The 13,250-nt window shown below is 43.2% G+C and overlaps 1 protein-coding gene across 2 annotated transcripts in view; it reads left to right on the top strand.

Moving 5' to 3' along the window:
- CBS (cystathionine beta-synthase) overlaps positions 1 to 13,250 on the top strand; it is a 144,686-nt gene that overhangs the window by 117,965 nt on the left and 13,471 nt on the right. Inside the window, exon 15 of one of the 2 annotated variants that reach the window (XM_030203791.1) lies at positions 1,244 to 1,279. The exons of the other annotated variant lie outside the window; for it this stretch is intronic. Within the exon in view, the coding sequence (XP_030059651.1) occupies positions 1,244 to 1,279 (36 nt within the window). The remainder of the gene's footprint in view (positions 1 to 1,243; positions 1,280 to 13,250) is intronic. 2 annotated transcript variants of the gene reach the window in all.

The following is a 13,250-nucleotide window of genomic DNA, read 5'->3' as shown; positions in this document are numbered from 1 at the left end:
ACAATAAGTGAAAATAATCTCTTGTTAAACAAACCTGTAACAAAAATAACTGCATATGTTCAATTTGTCTGATGGTTCAAAAATCAATTTTAAACAAATAAAGTTAAAAAAATCTTATTGTACATTAACACGCATGTATGCTGTTTAGCATGTGTTATTTTAATAGAAACCTCATTATTGTTAATGAAACCTATTAACTAGTAACTTCCATTAATTGTAAATTAGCACACATTAATGTATTAATGCAGGTTTGTAAATCTAGCCCTTAGGTTTTAGCCCTCTTGGACAGAGATCTACCAATTGTACCTTGCTTTGAACTTGGATTTGGAAAGGCATGCAATTAAATATACAATCCAGATGCTACAGCAGTGACATGGTCCATTACTTCCTCCCCTGCAGTATTGTATTAGAATAGTTCATTACCATCCTCCCCATTCTAGTCTTTTAACAACCCTTCTCTGTCACATATCTCAAGGCACTACAACAGCCTGTTACTGTTTCGTATGTCTTCACACTGTGATCATCCTGAAATCAGATTGACAAAGCCTTTTTTTCCATTGTAAATTATATTTTACAAAAACATTTCCCTAAGGGAAGAAATATGGCTTATGTGTGAGGACATGTCTTTAACATCCATATAGGTTGAATATACAGATGAAGAGCAATTCTATAATTGAGGTGCCCATATTTATGCACATATTACACATATACATTTTTAGAATAATGATATATACGCACATATGTAAATGGAGAAATTCTGCCTCAGTGCTATTCTGCAAATAACAACTTAACTTACATAGCATGTATTTGTAAGGGGGCTTAAACAGGGATGGAGCATGGGCTGGACATAGGTGGGGTTCCCACTTACATGTTTAACTAGGTGGGTACTTGTCACATTAGTTGCTTACACTTATGCCAGCTCTATACTGGGTCGCACTAGGTTTCTATTACACACCCTTGGGGTGCCTAAATAGAGACACCTAGTTATAAAATTGCTCCCATAGTGCCCATCCATAGCTGCATTTCATAGATATATCATTTTTCCCGTTTCATATTATATGCTTTTAAAAAAGCTTTTTAGTACATTTTTCATCAGAATATTAACCTGTCAGTGTGAGCAATAACCTATCAAGCATCACTGCTTAGGTCTGTAATTTGCTCTTTGTGAATGGGGAAAAGTTTGATAGTTCTGAGTTTTTATCTCATTAAGTAAAATGCTAAGCTTGTATTTCTTTTCCTTTAGACCTCAAAACTATCTTCCAGCAACGATTACAGATTGGTGGGTCTCTAATTTTGTTAAAGCATGGTAAAGGTATTTGTGGCTGTGCCCATCTGTCGCTTTCAGCCTCTTGTCCTCCCATGAGTCCCTGCGCTGTTGCAGATAGGGATCTTTGCTTTAGCTTTCTTCATTAATTTATTAGGCTTGGCCTGTTCCCCATGCACTGTCCTTACAATATCCACTGGCTGAGTAGCTAGATGTCAGATATGGTGAGTTCCTGTGCCGAGCAGTGTGCTGCTGGGTGTGAAAAGACATGGACCCGGGTTCTGCTTGGCGGCCGAGCAATCCTGAAGTTCACCTGTGGTGACCACCGTTCCCCGAGGGTTGAGCCCCCAGGTGCGGGCGGCCGACAGGACTTATACTGAGAGGCCAGGAAAGGGGCGCCCAGAGAGACCAGCCACAGGAGAGCAGAAGGAAGAAGTTCAGGAGCGGGTCACAACAGAGTGACAGGCAGTAGGCTAAGGAATGTCTTGGGTCCAGGCAGGTATACAGGCGGGTAACTGACCCGGGAGTCACCAGGTCCAGGCAAGATATTCAGGCAGGCAGTAGACAAGAGAGTAACCAGGTCCAGGCAGGATATCCAGGCAGGCAGCAGACACTGCTCCCTCTGATGCACTTCCTGCTGCCAAGGGGGCAGTTCCAGCTAACCCGGCTCGAAGTGCTACTGCACGAAGCTCTGTGCCTGCCATTTCTAGTTCTTACAGCAGCAGCACTGGAAAGGAGCCGCAGGACTAGGACAAGTTTGAGGGGGGGGGGGGCGGATACAGGGTGGGGGGTTGTCAAGAAGGGACAAAGCAGAACGGGAAAGAAGAAGAGAGAGAAAGAGAGATTGATACTGAAATGTGTCGGGCAGGGGAGGCAGAGTAAGGCACTCAGTCCAGCTGCAGAACGAGAACAGGCTTGAGGGAAGGGAGCAGATGGGTGGGGGGGGGGGGAATGGACAAAGCTAGACAAGGAAAGAGAGAGAGGGTGGATGCTGGAATATGTGGGGCAAGGGAGGGAGAAGAAAGACGGCACACAGTTTTGGTTTGGGAGAGGGGATATGCTAGACACCGAGAAGAAGGGAATAGGGAAAGGGCAGTTTTGAAGAGAGGAGGTGGATGGGGGGGGGGGGGGGGCAAGAAGGGACAATGTTGGATGGGGAAGGAGAAGAGAGTAAAAGAGAGGGGGGAGATGCAGGAACACATGGGGAAGGGGAGGGAGAAGAAAAATGGCAGACTTTCTTGGGTTGGGAAAGGGGATATGCTGGACACTGGGGGGGGGGGGGGGGGAAGAATAGGGAAACCAAGGCCAGCAAGACATGGGCTCAGAGTGCTCAAGTGTAGGGGTAGCTAAAATTTGCACACTGGATTGCCCCTTCACAGCTGCCACCATGTTCCACTCCACCCTCTACCCAAACGTCATAGCAGGTGGAAGGAGAGATTGGAGAGGAGGTGGGTGGAAGGAGAGATCGGGGGAAAACACTGGAGAGGAGTCGGGTAGATGGAGAGATAGGGAAGACGCTAGAGAGAGGTGGATGGAAGGAGAGATTGGTGGAAGATGCTGGAGAGGAGGCCATGTGAAAAGAGACATCAGGAGAAGACCCTGGAGAGAAGGCCAGGTGGAAGGGGAGATCAGTGGGAGACACTGGACATGGTGGAAAAGTAGATGGGAGAATGTACTGGATATAGAGGAAGGTGGAAGAGAAGCTCAGGAGGAGGTGCTGGGAATGGAGGACCATGGGCAATCAGGGGGGCATGCTGGACATAGTTGAAAGGGAGATAGGAGGACATACTGAACATGGAGGTAGGTGACAGGGACGATCAGAGAGAGATAACTGGACATGAGGGAAGACAGGAGAGATGTCTGATAATGGATGGAGAAGGGAAGAGAGAAGAGATGTTTGACAAAGGTGGGGGGGATATGGAGAGCTAGCTAGAAACAGTAAAACGAGGGAGCTTGAAGACTGGAGGATGAAAAGGAGACATGAAATTTGAGAGGCAGAAAATAAATTGGAGAAAGCTGAGTGTGAAAAATCAATGAGGAAATGAAGAAGATAGGAATACAGAAAAAAAAATGGCAAATGGACAGGAGGCCCCGGACAGCACACTAAGAGGATAGAAGAAAGAAGAAGCAGAAACTAGGGCTAATATGTTTAGGAAAAAAAAAACACCAGACCAAAAAAAGGTAGAAAAATAATTGTATTTTCCATTTATTGATTGAAATGTTTCAGTTTTGGTAATTGATATCTGCTGTCTTTGTGTTTTGCTCATTATAGGAGCAAATGCATCTATTTCTATTTCTCTGGTGTTGTGCTGCATGCAGAATCTGGCTTTTCGAAGTGTCACGTTAATTTTGTCTACATATTTTTACTTTTAGTTTGTGGTAACATTCTATATTTGGAGAGGGTCTATTTATGTTCTGCATGTGTGACTGGGGTCAGTTATTCTGATATAGTATTCCAGCTGGTTCAGTTTTCTAAATAGGGCTCACAGTGATATTTATGAGTTGTACTAATAGAATGTATAATACAGTTACGTACTTATCTATGGGTGGTGGGTGGTTTTTTTTTTTTTTTGGAGAGAGAGAGAGAGCCTGTGGTTAAACATTTACCAGCACACCACTGAGCAGGGGGGTGGGGAGAATGGCAGAGAGATGCTGGGTCACAGGAGTAGGGGAAGGAAAGTGAGTGAGAGAGTAGGAGAAAGAGAAAGGAAAGGATGCTGGATGGTGGGGGGAGGGGAAGGAAGAGCTGCCAAGATTTGGGGGGTGGGGGGGGGAGGAAGAAATGCCAAGATCTGCAGGGAAAGAAGAAAGTTGCTGGACCTGCAAAGGGGAGACAGAACAGGAGCAAAGGAAGAGAAGAACACTTGCTGGAGAGATGCTGGCCTGGAGGGGGAAGACAGGAGGGAATGAAGAGAGAGGGAGAGATGCTGGCACTTGGGGAGGGGGGGGGTCATAGGGATACAGGGCAAGAATAGGGACACAGAGCATAGCAGGAAGATAGGAACAAGGACACAGGGGTGATTATGGGTAGGATAGCTAAGGATAAAGAGAAAAGATGGATAGTGGACATGGAGAGAAAAGAAATGCCAAATGGACAAGGAGACTATGGCAGGATAATTAAGAGAAGACAGAGGAATGCAGAAATCAGAGACCATTAGAAAAATAAAATTACCAGACGACAAAGGTAGAAAAAAGAATTTTATTTTCTATTTATTGATTAGAAAATGTCAGTTTTTGAAATGTGCATCTGCCAGAACTGCATTTAAACATAGCTGGGGCCTGCAAAATAAAGTCACTCACAGTACTGGTAAGTACTGCGAGACTGCTGCTAGAGATGATGGTGTCTACTTTGTGAAAGGAACTATGATGGGCAGGAGTAAGTGAGCATTGTTACTGCCTGTAGGACTCCACTAGACCAGCAGAAACCCAAAAAGTAGATGGGGGGGGGGGGGGGGCTATGGGGAGGAAGGGGCACCAGTAAGCCTGATATTGCTACCTGAAAGTTAATCAGGCACTGGCCAATATTCAGACCAGTGCCCAGTTGGCTCAGCGGCTAAAGTTAGAACACCCTTTTTGCTGTCCTAGCTTTAGCCACTTCACTAGTCTGAATATCATCACTAATTGGTTAAGTACCAGCTCCGCCCAAATACTGCCCTCGGACTGCTCCAGCACTAACTGGACAGTGCAGAGGCAGTTAATGCTGATATTCAGCGAAACTTTCCAGTTAAGTGCTACTGAATATCAGCAGTTAGGTAGGAGCAAGTGGTTTAACCAGGCAAGAGGCTCTTCTGCTCAGTTAAATCGCTTTGAAAATTGAGTTGTGAATATTTATCTCATTTTAACATGTGTACTATGTCTGCTAAGCAATGAGTTCCACTTCTGAGTTATTCAAAGTGGTAAAAAAAATTTTCCAATTTATGTTCTGATACTAATAGATCTCAAGTAATGGTCAAAGTTTTGCTAATATGCTAGTAAAGAAAATTAGCTGAAAGTGAGAATAGTTTTCCAGCATTTTCAGTAACTCTGGGATCCTTGTCTGAGGTTACCTTGAGATACTGTTATTCAAGGGCATAATCACACAAAATATAAGACCCTTATTTTAGAAGTATCCAGGTGTCTGAATGGCAACATCTAAACATCAGGAAAGGCTCAGACATTTAAATGCCATTTTAGACATTGAGAAGCTTTGCATCCAAATAGCAAGGGGGCGTGGGAGGGGGGAATGAGTGGTCTGGGTGGGACAATAATACAAATGTGGATTCCCTATTTCAGATAGGGAATCCACATCTGCATTGGAAACTGGATGTTGGAATTTATACCTGCTCCCAGGCACAACTAAGTGCCTGCTGTAGAGAAAGCTATGAATGACAACATGTCAAGTTCTTACTATGCCAGCACTGTCCCTCCCACCTAAGTCACCCCCTTCCTAGCAGCATGCTCCAGCCACCCTGACCGCACCCAGTACAGTGAGCCTGTTAGGGCACCCAATCCCCCCCCCCCCCAACAAAGCCCTATAGACTCCCTGGGAGTCCGCTACATGTGGGCATGAACCCTGCATATGGGAGCCTCCGCCAGACTGTTTCACTGTTTTAGTGGGAAATCAGGTGCCCTAATAAGGCTCAGTGTGTTCAGGGAGGATGGGATCGGGTGCCCTAATAGGCTGACTGGGGTGGGGGGAGGTATCAGGTATCCTAATAGGGCTTTCTGTGTTGGGGGGGGGGGGGGTTATATGGTTGAAGTGGCTGGGGTGTGCTGCTGGGGGAGAGGAAAAGGGAGCTGCCTTTGGGGGCTGAGATCAGGCCCTTTGCAGAGGGATCTGCGATTTTAGGAAGCTGCTCCCACGTCTATATAGAAGGGTAGTTCATTTTTTTCCCCACATCCAGCTTTCTGAAATTGATGTTTCCTCTGGGTGTGGAGGGGCTGGGACATGAAGCTGTGCTTCTGTTTTACAAGAGACACTCTGGTTGATATTCAGTCCACATTGGTCAGCATTTTTTAAAATGCTGGCTTTCTTGAGCAGAATTAGCCCCCGATATTCAATGCCGGGTCAAGTCTGGCGACTGTCATTGAATATATGGGGCTAATTTGGCATGTGCTATCAGCCAGGACCCATATAAATATATGGGCTCCTTCCCACCCCCACCCCCTGGAAATACAAGCTCCATCTTCCAAATGTTGACAGGCTTCCTTCCTGCTTTCCTGGCGATCAAGTGGGGGAAATGGGCAGGAATGTTGCCCACTCGCTCCTGCCTATTGTGACATCCTCCCAAGTATGGCTGCCATGACCTCTAGTGACAGCCTTATGGTACATTGGAGAGTCACACTGTAATTACTTTGAGAGTGACTCTCATGGCTATCATCCCTGACTAATAATAATGTAGTTAATACCTATTCAAGTACATATTACAGTTCTGTCGCACTTCAAACTGTAATTCACTCACCAAACACACAGGAATTTGGATCTAAACTTTTAAGTTTTTTAAGGATACAAACAAATAGAACTTTAAATTCTTAATGGGTCAGTATTCAGCAGTGGCAATGATTGTGTTTTTTTAAAAGCTTTCACAGTGTCTAAAAAAATATGTGTATTCAGGGCCGCTGTCCAATAGTCTGCAGCACTGAATATGTGTAGACAGCACTCATCACAAGTAGTTATGGACACAGTGGGTACAGAAAAAAAAATGCGCGTTAAGCTCTATTCTACAAACGGCGCTCCAGGTTGAGTACCGTGTATAGAATAGCGCTTAGTGCCGGGATCTGTGCCCAATTTTGGGCATGAAGATGGACAACCAACTGAACCCTGGTTTAAATCCTTGCGCTTAAATTAGGCATGGATCCCACGAATTCTACAACACTGCGTTTAAATCCTAGAAACACTCATTCCCTTTCCATGGCCACATTCCTTTTTCATATTCACATTGAAAAATTTATGTACACATATTTATTGAGTAGCAACTATAAAGATGCACGTGCAAATTCCAGTTATTGTCAATTAGTGCCAGTAGTTTATTGTTAGCACCCAATTATCAGCACTAATTGGCTGATTAAGGGGCCCTTTTACTAAAGGGTTACCACGCAGCAATCTGGAACTACCGCCAACCCAGTGCAGGTGCCGGTGATAGTTCTGCCCCACCACTCACCATTTTCAGCACTGTGGAAAATTGTTCCATATTTTTTACCACAGCAGTTACCCAGTGGTACCACCAGTTAGTGTGGGAGACCTTATCACCACCTCAATGGGTGGTGGTAAGTGCTTCCCCCGAAATGGCCGCACAGCAAGTGTGAACTTACCGCATGTCCATTTCTTTTTTCCACCTCTTTTACCCATCCTCCCAAGTATGGCTGCCATGACCTCTAGTGACAGCCTTATGGTACATTGGAGAGTCACACTGTAATTACTTTGAGAGTGACTCTCATGGCTATCATCCCTGACTAATAATAATGTAGTTAATACCTATTCAAGTACATATTACAGTTCTGTCGCACTTCAAACTGTAATTCACTCACCAAACACATGCGGTAAAAGGGGACTCTGCGAGTGGTAAAATTATGCACTGCCACTAGCGTGGGGGCCCCTTTTATCACGCCTTAGTAAACAGGCCCCTTAGTAATTAAATTGCATGCAGTTTTGAGTGCTGCTGTGTATAGAAATAGGGGGCATATGTATAGTTATGGCTTAAGTATATGGATAGCTGCCTGGTATACCATCCTGGGGGAAATAGTGGAGACAAAAACAGTGACCAGATATATATATACAGTGTATCCCCATATAGAAAGATCATGAAATCAAAGCAAAATTACATGACATCCACATTCTAAAAAAGATATAGAGGGATGTAAGCAGGGGCAGCCCAAGGCAATCTGCTGCCTGAGGCGAAGGATGAGATGATGCCTCCCCCCACCCCATCCCTGGCTTCTCTTCCAAACTACAATCAGGGAGTAAGGGGGTTAGGAGTCCCGGAAAACAAGTTAAGCAATTGAAGTTTATTAAAAAATCATGAAAATATATAACCCTCTGTCTGCACCCACACTACATACACCTTTTCCAGACCCACCCCCACCTCCCCTCCACATTCACCAGTTTAGCATGGTAGGAGGAGGAGGAGCTGCAGAGTCATAAGCATTTCCATATTGGACAGACCGAAGGTCCATCAAGTCCAGTATCCTGTTTCCTATAGTGGCCAGTCCACATCACAAGTACCTGGCAAGATCCCAGAACAGTAAAACAGATTTTATGCTGCTTATCCTAGAATATGCAGTGGATTTTTCCAGGTCCATTTTAATAATGGCTTACAGACTTTTCTTTTAGGAGATTATCAAACCTTTTTTAAACCCAGCTAACCTAACTACTTTTACCACATTCTCTGACAATGAATTCCAGAGTTTAATTACTCGTTGAGTAAAGAAATATTTTCTCCGATTTGTTTTAAATTTACTACTTAGTAGCTTCTTTGCATATCCCCTAGTCGTAGTATTTTTGGAAAAAGTAAACAAGCAATTCACATCTACATGTTCCACTCCACTCAGTATTTTATATACCTCTATGTGATCTTAAAACCTCCTAAGCATCTACCATGCCACCGGCCCTGATGATATTCCACTCATTTTTATTAGTTTCCACTTTCTGATTTTACTACTTTGACATTCTTTTGGCACCAAACAAGCCATTTAATTTCCCACAGAGCATGCATAGCAATTTTGTTTGAGTATTGCATTAACCCTAGAGAGTCTTTTAGTTGTGGTGAGCTACCATTCAGTAAACCTTTCCTTAATTTTATAGATACAAGTTAGTTGCCAAATTGTGCTATTATTAGGTAACTGGCAACCTTGTCATATTGATAATAATTCTCACGCCTTTCTTTTGTTTGGACTACCGCATGAGTCAGTATTTTGTTAAGTTCATATGCATGGTTTTAGTCAACCTTTTTAACATCAGGTGTCTTACAATGGACATGTTTTTTTTTTTTGGCTTTCAATCATTTATCCTTTTTTATTTCATATTGAGTGCACTAAGAGTAGAACCCTTAGCACGTTTGCTGTTTTACATTGAGTTCAACTCATGGTGGACATTTTTTTCTTTTTCTTTGCTTTTTAATCGATATGAGCACAATATATGGTCAAGATAATTTTTTCAAGGTTTAAATTTCCCATTTATGTTTTTCATGTTCCTAATCTGTGTGGCAGAGATATGTTCCTAATCTGTTTGGCAGAGATATTGAGTGAAGGCAAATAAACAGAAAGGACCTTATACCTTTTGCTGAAAAGCAGAGCTTCCCAAAACGGTGTCATAAAACCCAAGCTTGAGGTCACAACCTAGGTAGACTCTCAATAGGTGCATTCCTTCGACCCCCTCCAAATCTGTCCCTCCCTCCCTTCCAAGAGTCCAACATCTCTCCTTCACAAGCCACTCTCTCTCCATCTTCCTCCATGATTTTTCCTACCCCCCCCCCCCCCCAATTCATGTAGCTCTGCCTTTCTCTCTCACCCTGCTGCTGTAGCCGTTCTCTATCACCTTGTATACTCTTATTCGCCTGCTAAAGGACACCAGCAGCAGTGCCAATTCACATAAGACGTTCTGCCGCCAGCTTCGGTGTCTTCTCCGAACTGTGACCTGCCCTCTGACGTAACTTCCTGTTTTCCTCAAGGGCAGGTCGTAGTACAGAGAAAACGCCGAAGCCGGCAGCAGAGCGACCTATTTGAATTGCCGCTACTGCCGGTGACCTTTAGAAGACGGATAATGGCTTAAGGGGGGATCTGGAGGCGAGATGCTGCAATAGCAGGGCAGGGAGATGGAAGATGGAAGTGAGGTGTGGAGTGGGAGCAGGACAGGAAGATGGAAGTGAGCAGTGGGGAGAGCAGGGCATGCTCAGATCCAGCTGGGGAGTGGAAGAAACATTAGGAAGATAACGGGCGCTAAAGAGAAAGAGAGCAATATGGGCAACAAAATGCTGCATATACAGCAAATGTTGCCTCTTATGTCTTCTCTTTGCTCATTTAGCGGTTTTCTTCTGCCAGCAGTGATGCCGCTCCCAAAAGAGTGCCACCTGAGGCCTCCTCCTCAGTTGGCCTCATTATACTGCTGCCCCTGGATGTAAGCTACATGGAGCAGCAGGTACAGATCAGGTTGCCTTCTTGGCATACAGGTCTTCATCTATCATCATTTAGTATAATACTGTGAATATTGGGCCATAGGTTTTTACAGATGCTAGCACATAGGTATTTTAACGTTTAGGTTTCTTAATCATAGAAACAGGGAGAATGGCAGCAGATAAAGACCATATGGCCTACAGTCTGCTCATCCCTTCCTCTCCCTTAGAGATCCTAGATACATGTCCCATGCTTTTTTAGATTCAGATAGTCTTCCTGTCTACCACCTCCACTGAGAGACCATTACACCCATCCACCACCCTTTCTATATTTCTTTAGATTACTCCTGAGTTTATCCCCTTTCACCTTCATCCTATGCCTCTTTATTCTAGAGCTTCCTTTCAGTTGAAAGAGTCTTGCCTCCTGGTCATTTATGTCTCAAACATATCTCCTCTCTCATGTCTTTCTTCCAACGTATACATTTTGAAATGTTCATGTCTGTCCCTAAATGCTTTATGACAAAGACCACTGACCATTTTAGTAGCCACCCTCTGGACTGACTTCATCCTTGAAATGGGGTCTCACTAAACAGGAATTAAAATTTTGAGTATACAACAGAAAGGGATTTAAGAATTCAGTCTAAAATCTTTCTTCCTACACATACGTTAAGTTACGGTTTCCCAAACAGCAATAATCACAAACTGTTTTCACCCAATAACAGAGCCAGCTTCTACTCACAGTAGTCCCTCAGGATTTAGAAATAGTGATCCAATATTGACCTCTCCGTTGGGCAGAGGTTCAAATCTCGCTACTGAAGTCCAAATCCACAAGCTTAGATGACCTGGCCACACTACAGTCAGAGCCTGTTTTATGTTAAACTCTTGGTGAAGGCCTTAGTTACCTAAAGATCCTAGTAATATTTTTGTATTTAAGGAGTTTTATTTGTGTGGCTGGAAGTTGCTTGAGAATTTGGAACCTCTTCAGCCACCTCCATATTTCTCAGAGCAAGAGATATTCAGGTCCAACACAGCAGAAATCTGGAAGAGTGTATAGCTTGCTGGTGTCACATTTGAGAGGGAGAGAAGTCAAAGAAACTGCAGCCTAGTGCTCTCCCAGTGGAAGGAAAGGTGATGGAGGTGTCTACAAGATAGAAGAAAGAACAGTACTTGGAAGTTCAAAAGCAGATAGCGGATCTCAAATGTAGAGAGCAATCTTTAGTGAGCAGAAGGAATCTGTTAATTGGCAACTCCAAATTCCACAAAGAAACCAAAGTGATTCCATAAAGGGAAAAACCAAAAGAACACAGATTTGTTACATTATGTGCATGTTGCTTCTGCCAGCAAAAGATTGAACCATATGCCATATTATTTCTGATTCAGTTCTTCAGTTTGTTAGAACACAACCCCAGAGTCAGACTTGTACAGTTGAAGTTCTAAAACAACTTCAAGAAGAATCAGAGAAAGAAAGCAATGAATAGCAGTGATCAGATTCCAAGTGAAATGAGGAATATTTATTTTATTTATTTGTTACATTTGTATCCCACATTTTCCCACCGATTTGCAGGCTCAATGTGGCTTACATAGTACCGTAAAGGCGTTCGCCAATTCCAGTATGAACAAATACAGTAATGTTGTGGTAGAATAAGGTTCGTGTGTACAGACACATTAGAGAATCGTAGAGAGGAAGAGTTATTATATGTCCATTACGAGCTTTGGTTTCATTGTGTTGCAGGGTACAGGCATTTAAGTTGGGTCAGTAGAGTATGCCTTTATGAACAGGTTAGTTTTTAATGAATATATGCTTAACCCCTGCATTTTGGATAATGATGACAGCAAACCATGACAGTCTTTCAGAAAGGAAGGGATATAATTCAAGGTCCTTTTTGATGAGAATGGCACATGAGTGTAGACACAAGCAGCCATCCTATGCATCTAAGAGAATCAGTTGGAGAAGATCTCTGTAAGTCAACTGGTTCAGATGGGAACTGTATGAGATGTTTTTGACAACACTTCCACTTTGGGAAGACTGACCCAATAAAATGTACTGTGAGAAACTCCTGGACCAATGCTGTATGCAAATTATGAAATAAAAGAAGGCAGCATGTAAAGCGCATGGTGGTTGCTTATCGATGAAACTATTCTCTGCTTTATAAAAAAAGTGTGCTGAAACTGAGGCAAAGAGATAGCTTCAAGACAATTATTGGACAATTTATTTCAAGGTACTCAATGCCTAAACTGTGATTTTGTATGCCCATGGCACCTACAACACAAATGACCTTCCTGTGGAAAGTCTTTGGTCAGTTGTATGGGGACCCAGATTTTTCGTTGACACTATGCCATGAAATAGATTCCAGGAAATTTTATGATATATGTGGTTTGACAACAAGTTGACAAGATCAGTACAGTTGAAGACAGATAAATTTGCATTAATTTCAGAACTCTAGACCATTTCATTTGCTTACTACAAGCCAGGAGAAAACATGAGGTCAACACGCAGCTTTTTCTTACTAAAGCAAGGGATCTTCTGAATAGTTTCCTATACTTAGGTAAAGATGATCCCCGGCCTGATGATCAGTCTCTTTAAGAACATATCATTCTGAAGCTGCTAGACCCTTTCTTGAGCAAGGAAGGAATTATTACTACCAACAATTTTTTTTATTTTAGTGAAACTAGCTGACAAGTTAAAGACCAAGGGGCTCATTTTCAAAAGAAAAAAACGTCTAGAAAGTGGCATAAAGCAGCATTTGGACATTTTTCTCTGCAAAGCTTCCAAATCAGTATTTTCGAAACCTATTTTCAAGACATTGTTCTATGCAGTTTGTCTGCAATGCGTCCAAAGGTCAAAGGAGCGTGTCAGGGGTGTGTTAAGGGTGGGATTTGGGTGTTCCAAAGACCTGGAT

This window comes from Microcaecilia unicolor, chromosome 5 (genome assembly GCF_901765095.1).
Source record: "Microcaecilia unicolor chromosome 5, aMicUni1.1, whole genome shotgun sequence".
Lineage (NCBI taxonomy): Eukaryota > Metazoa > Chordata > Amphibia > Gymnophiona > Siphonopidae > Microcaecilia > Microcaecilia unicolor.
Note: the sequence above shows the minus strand (reverse complement) of the source record. Positions and strands in the feature narration are given on the sequence as shown.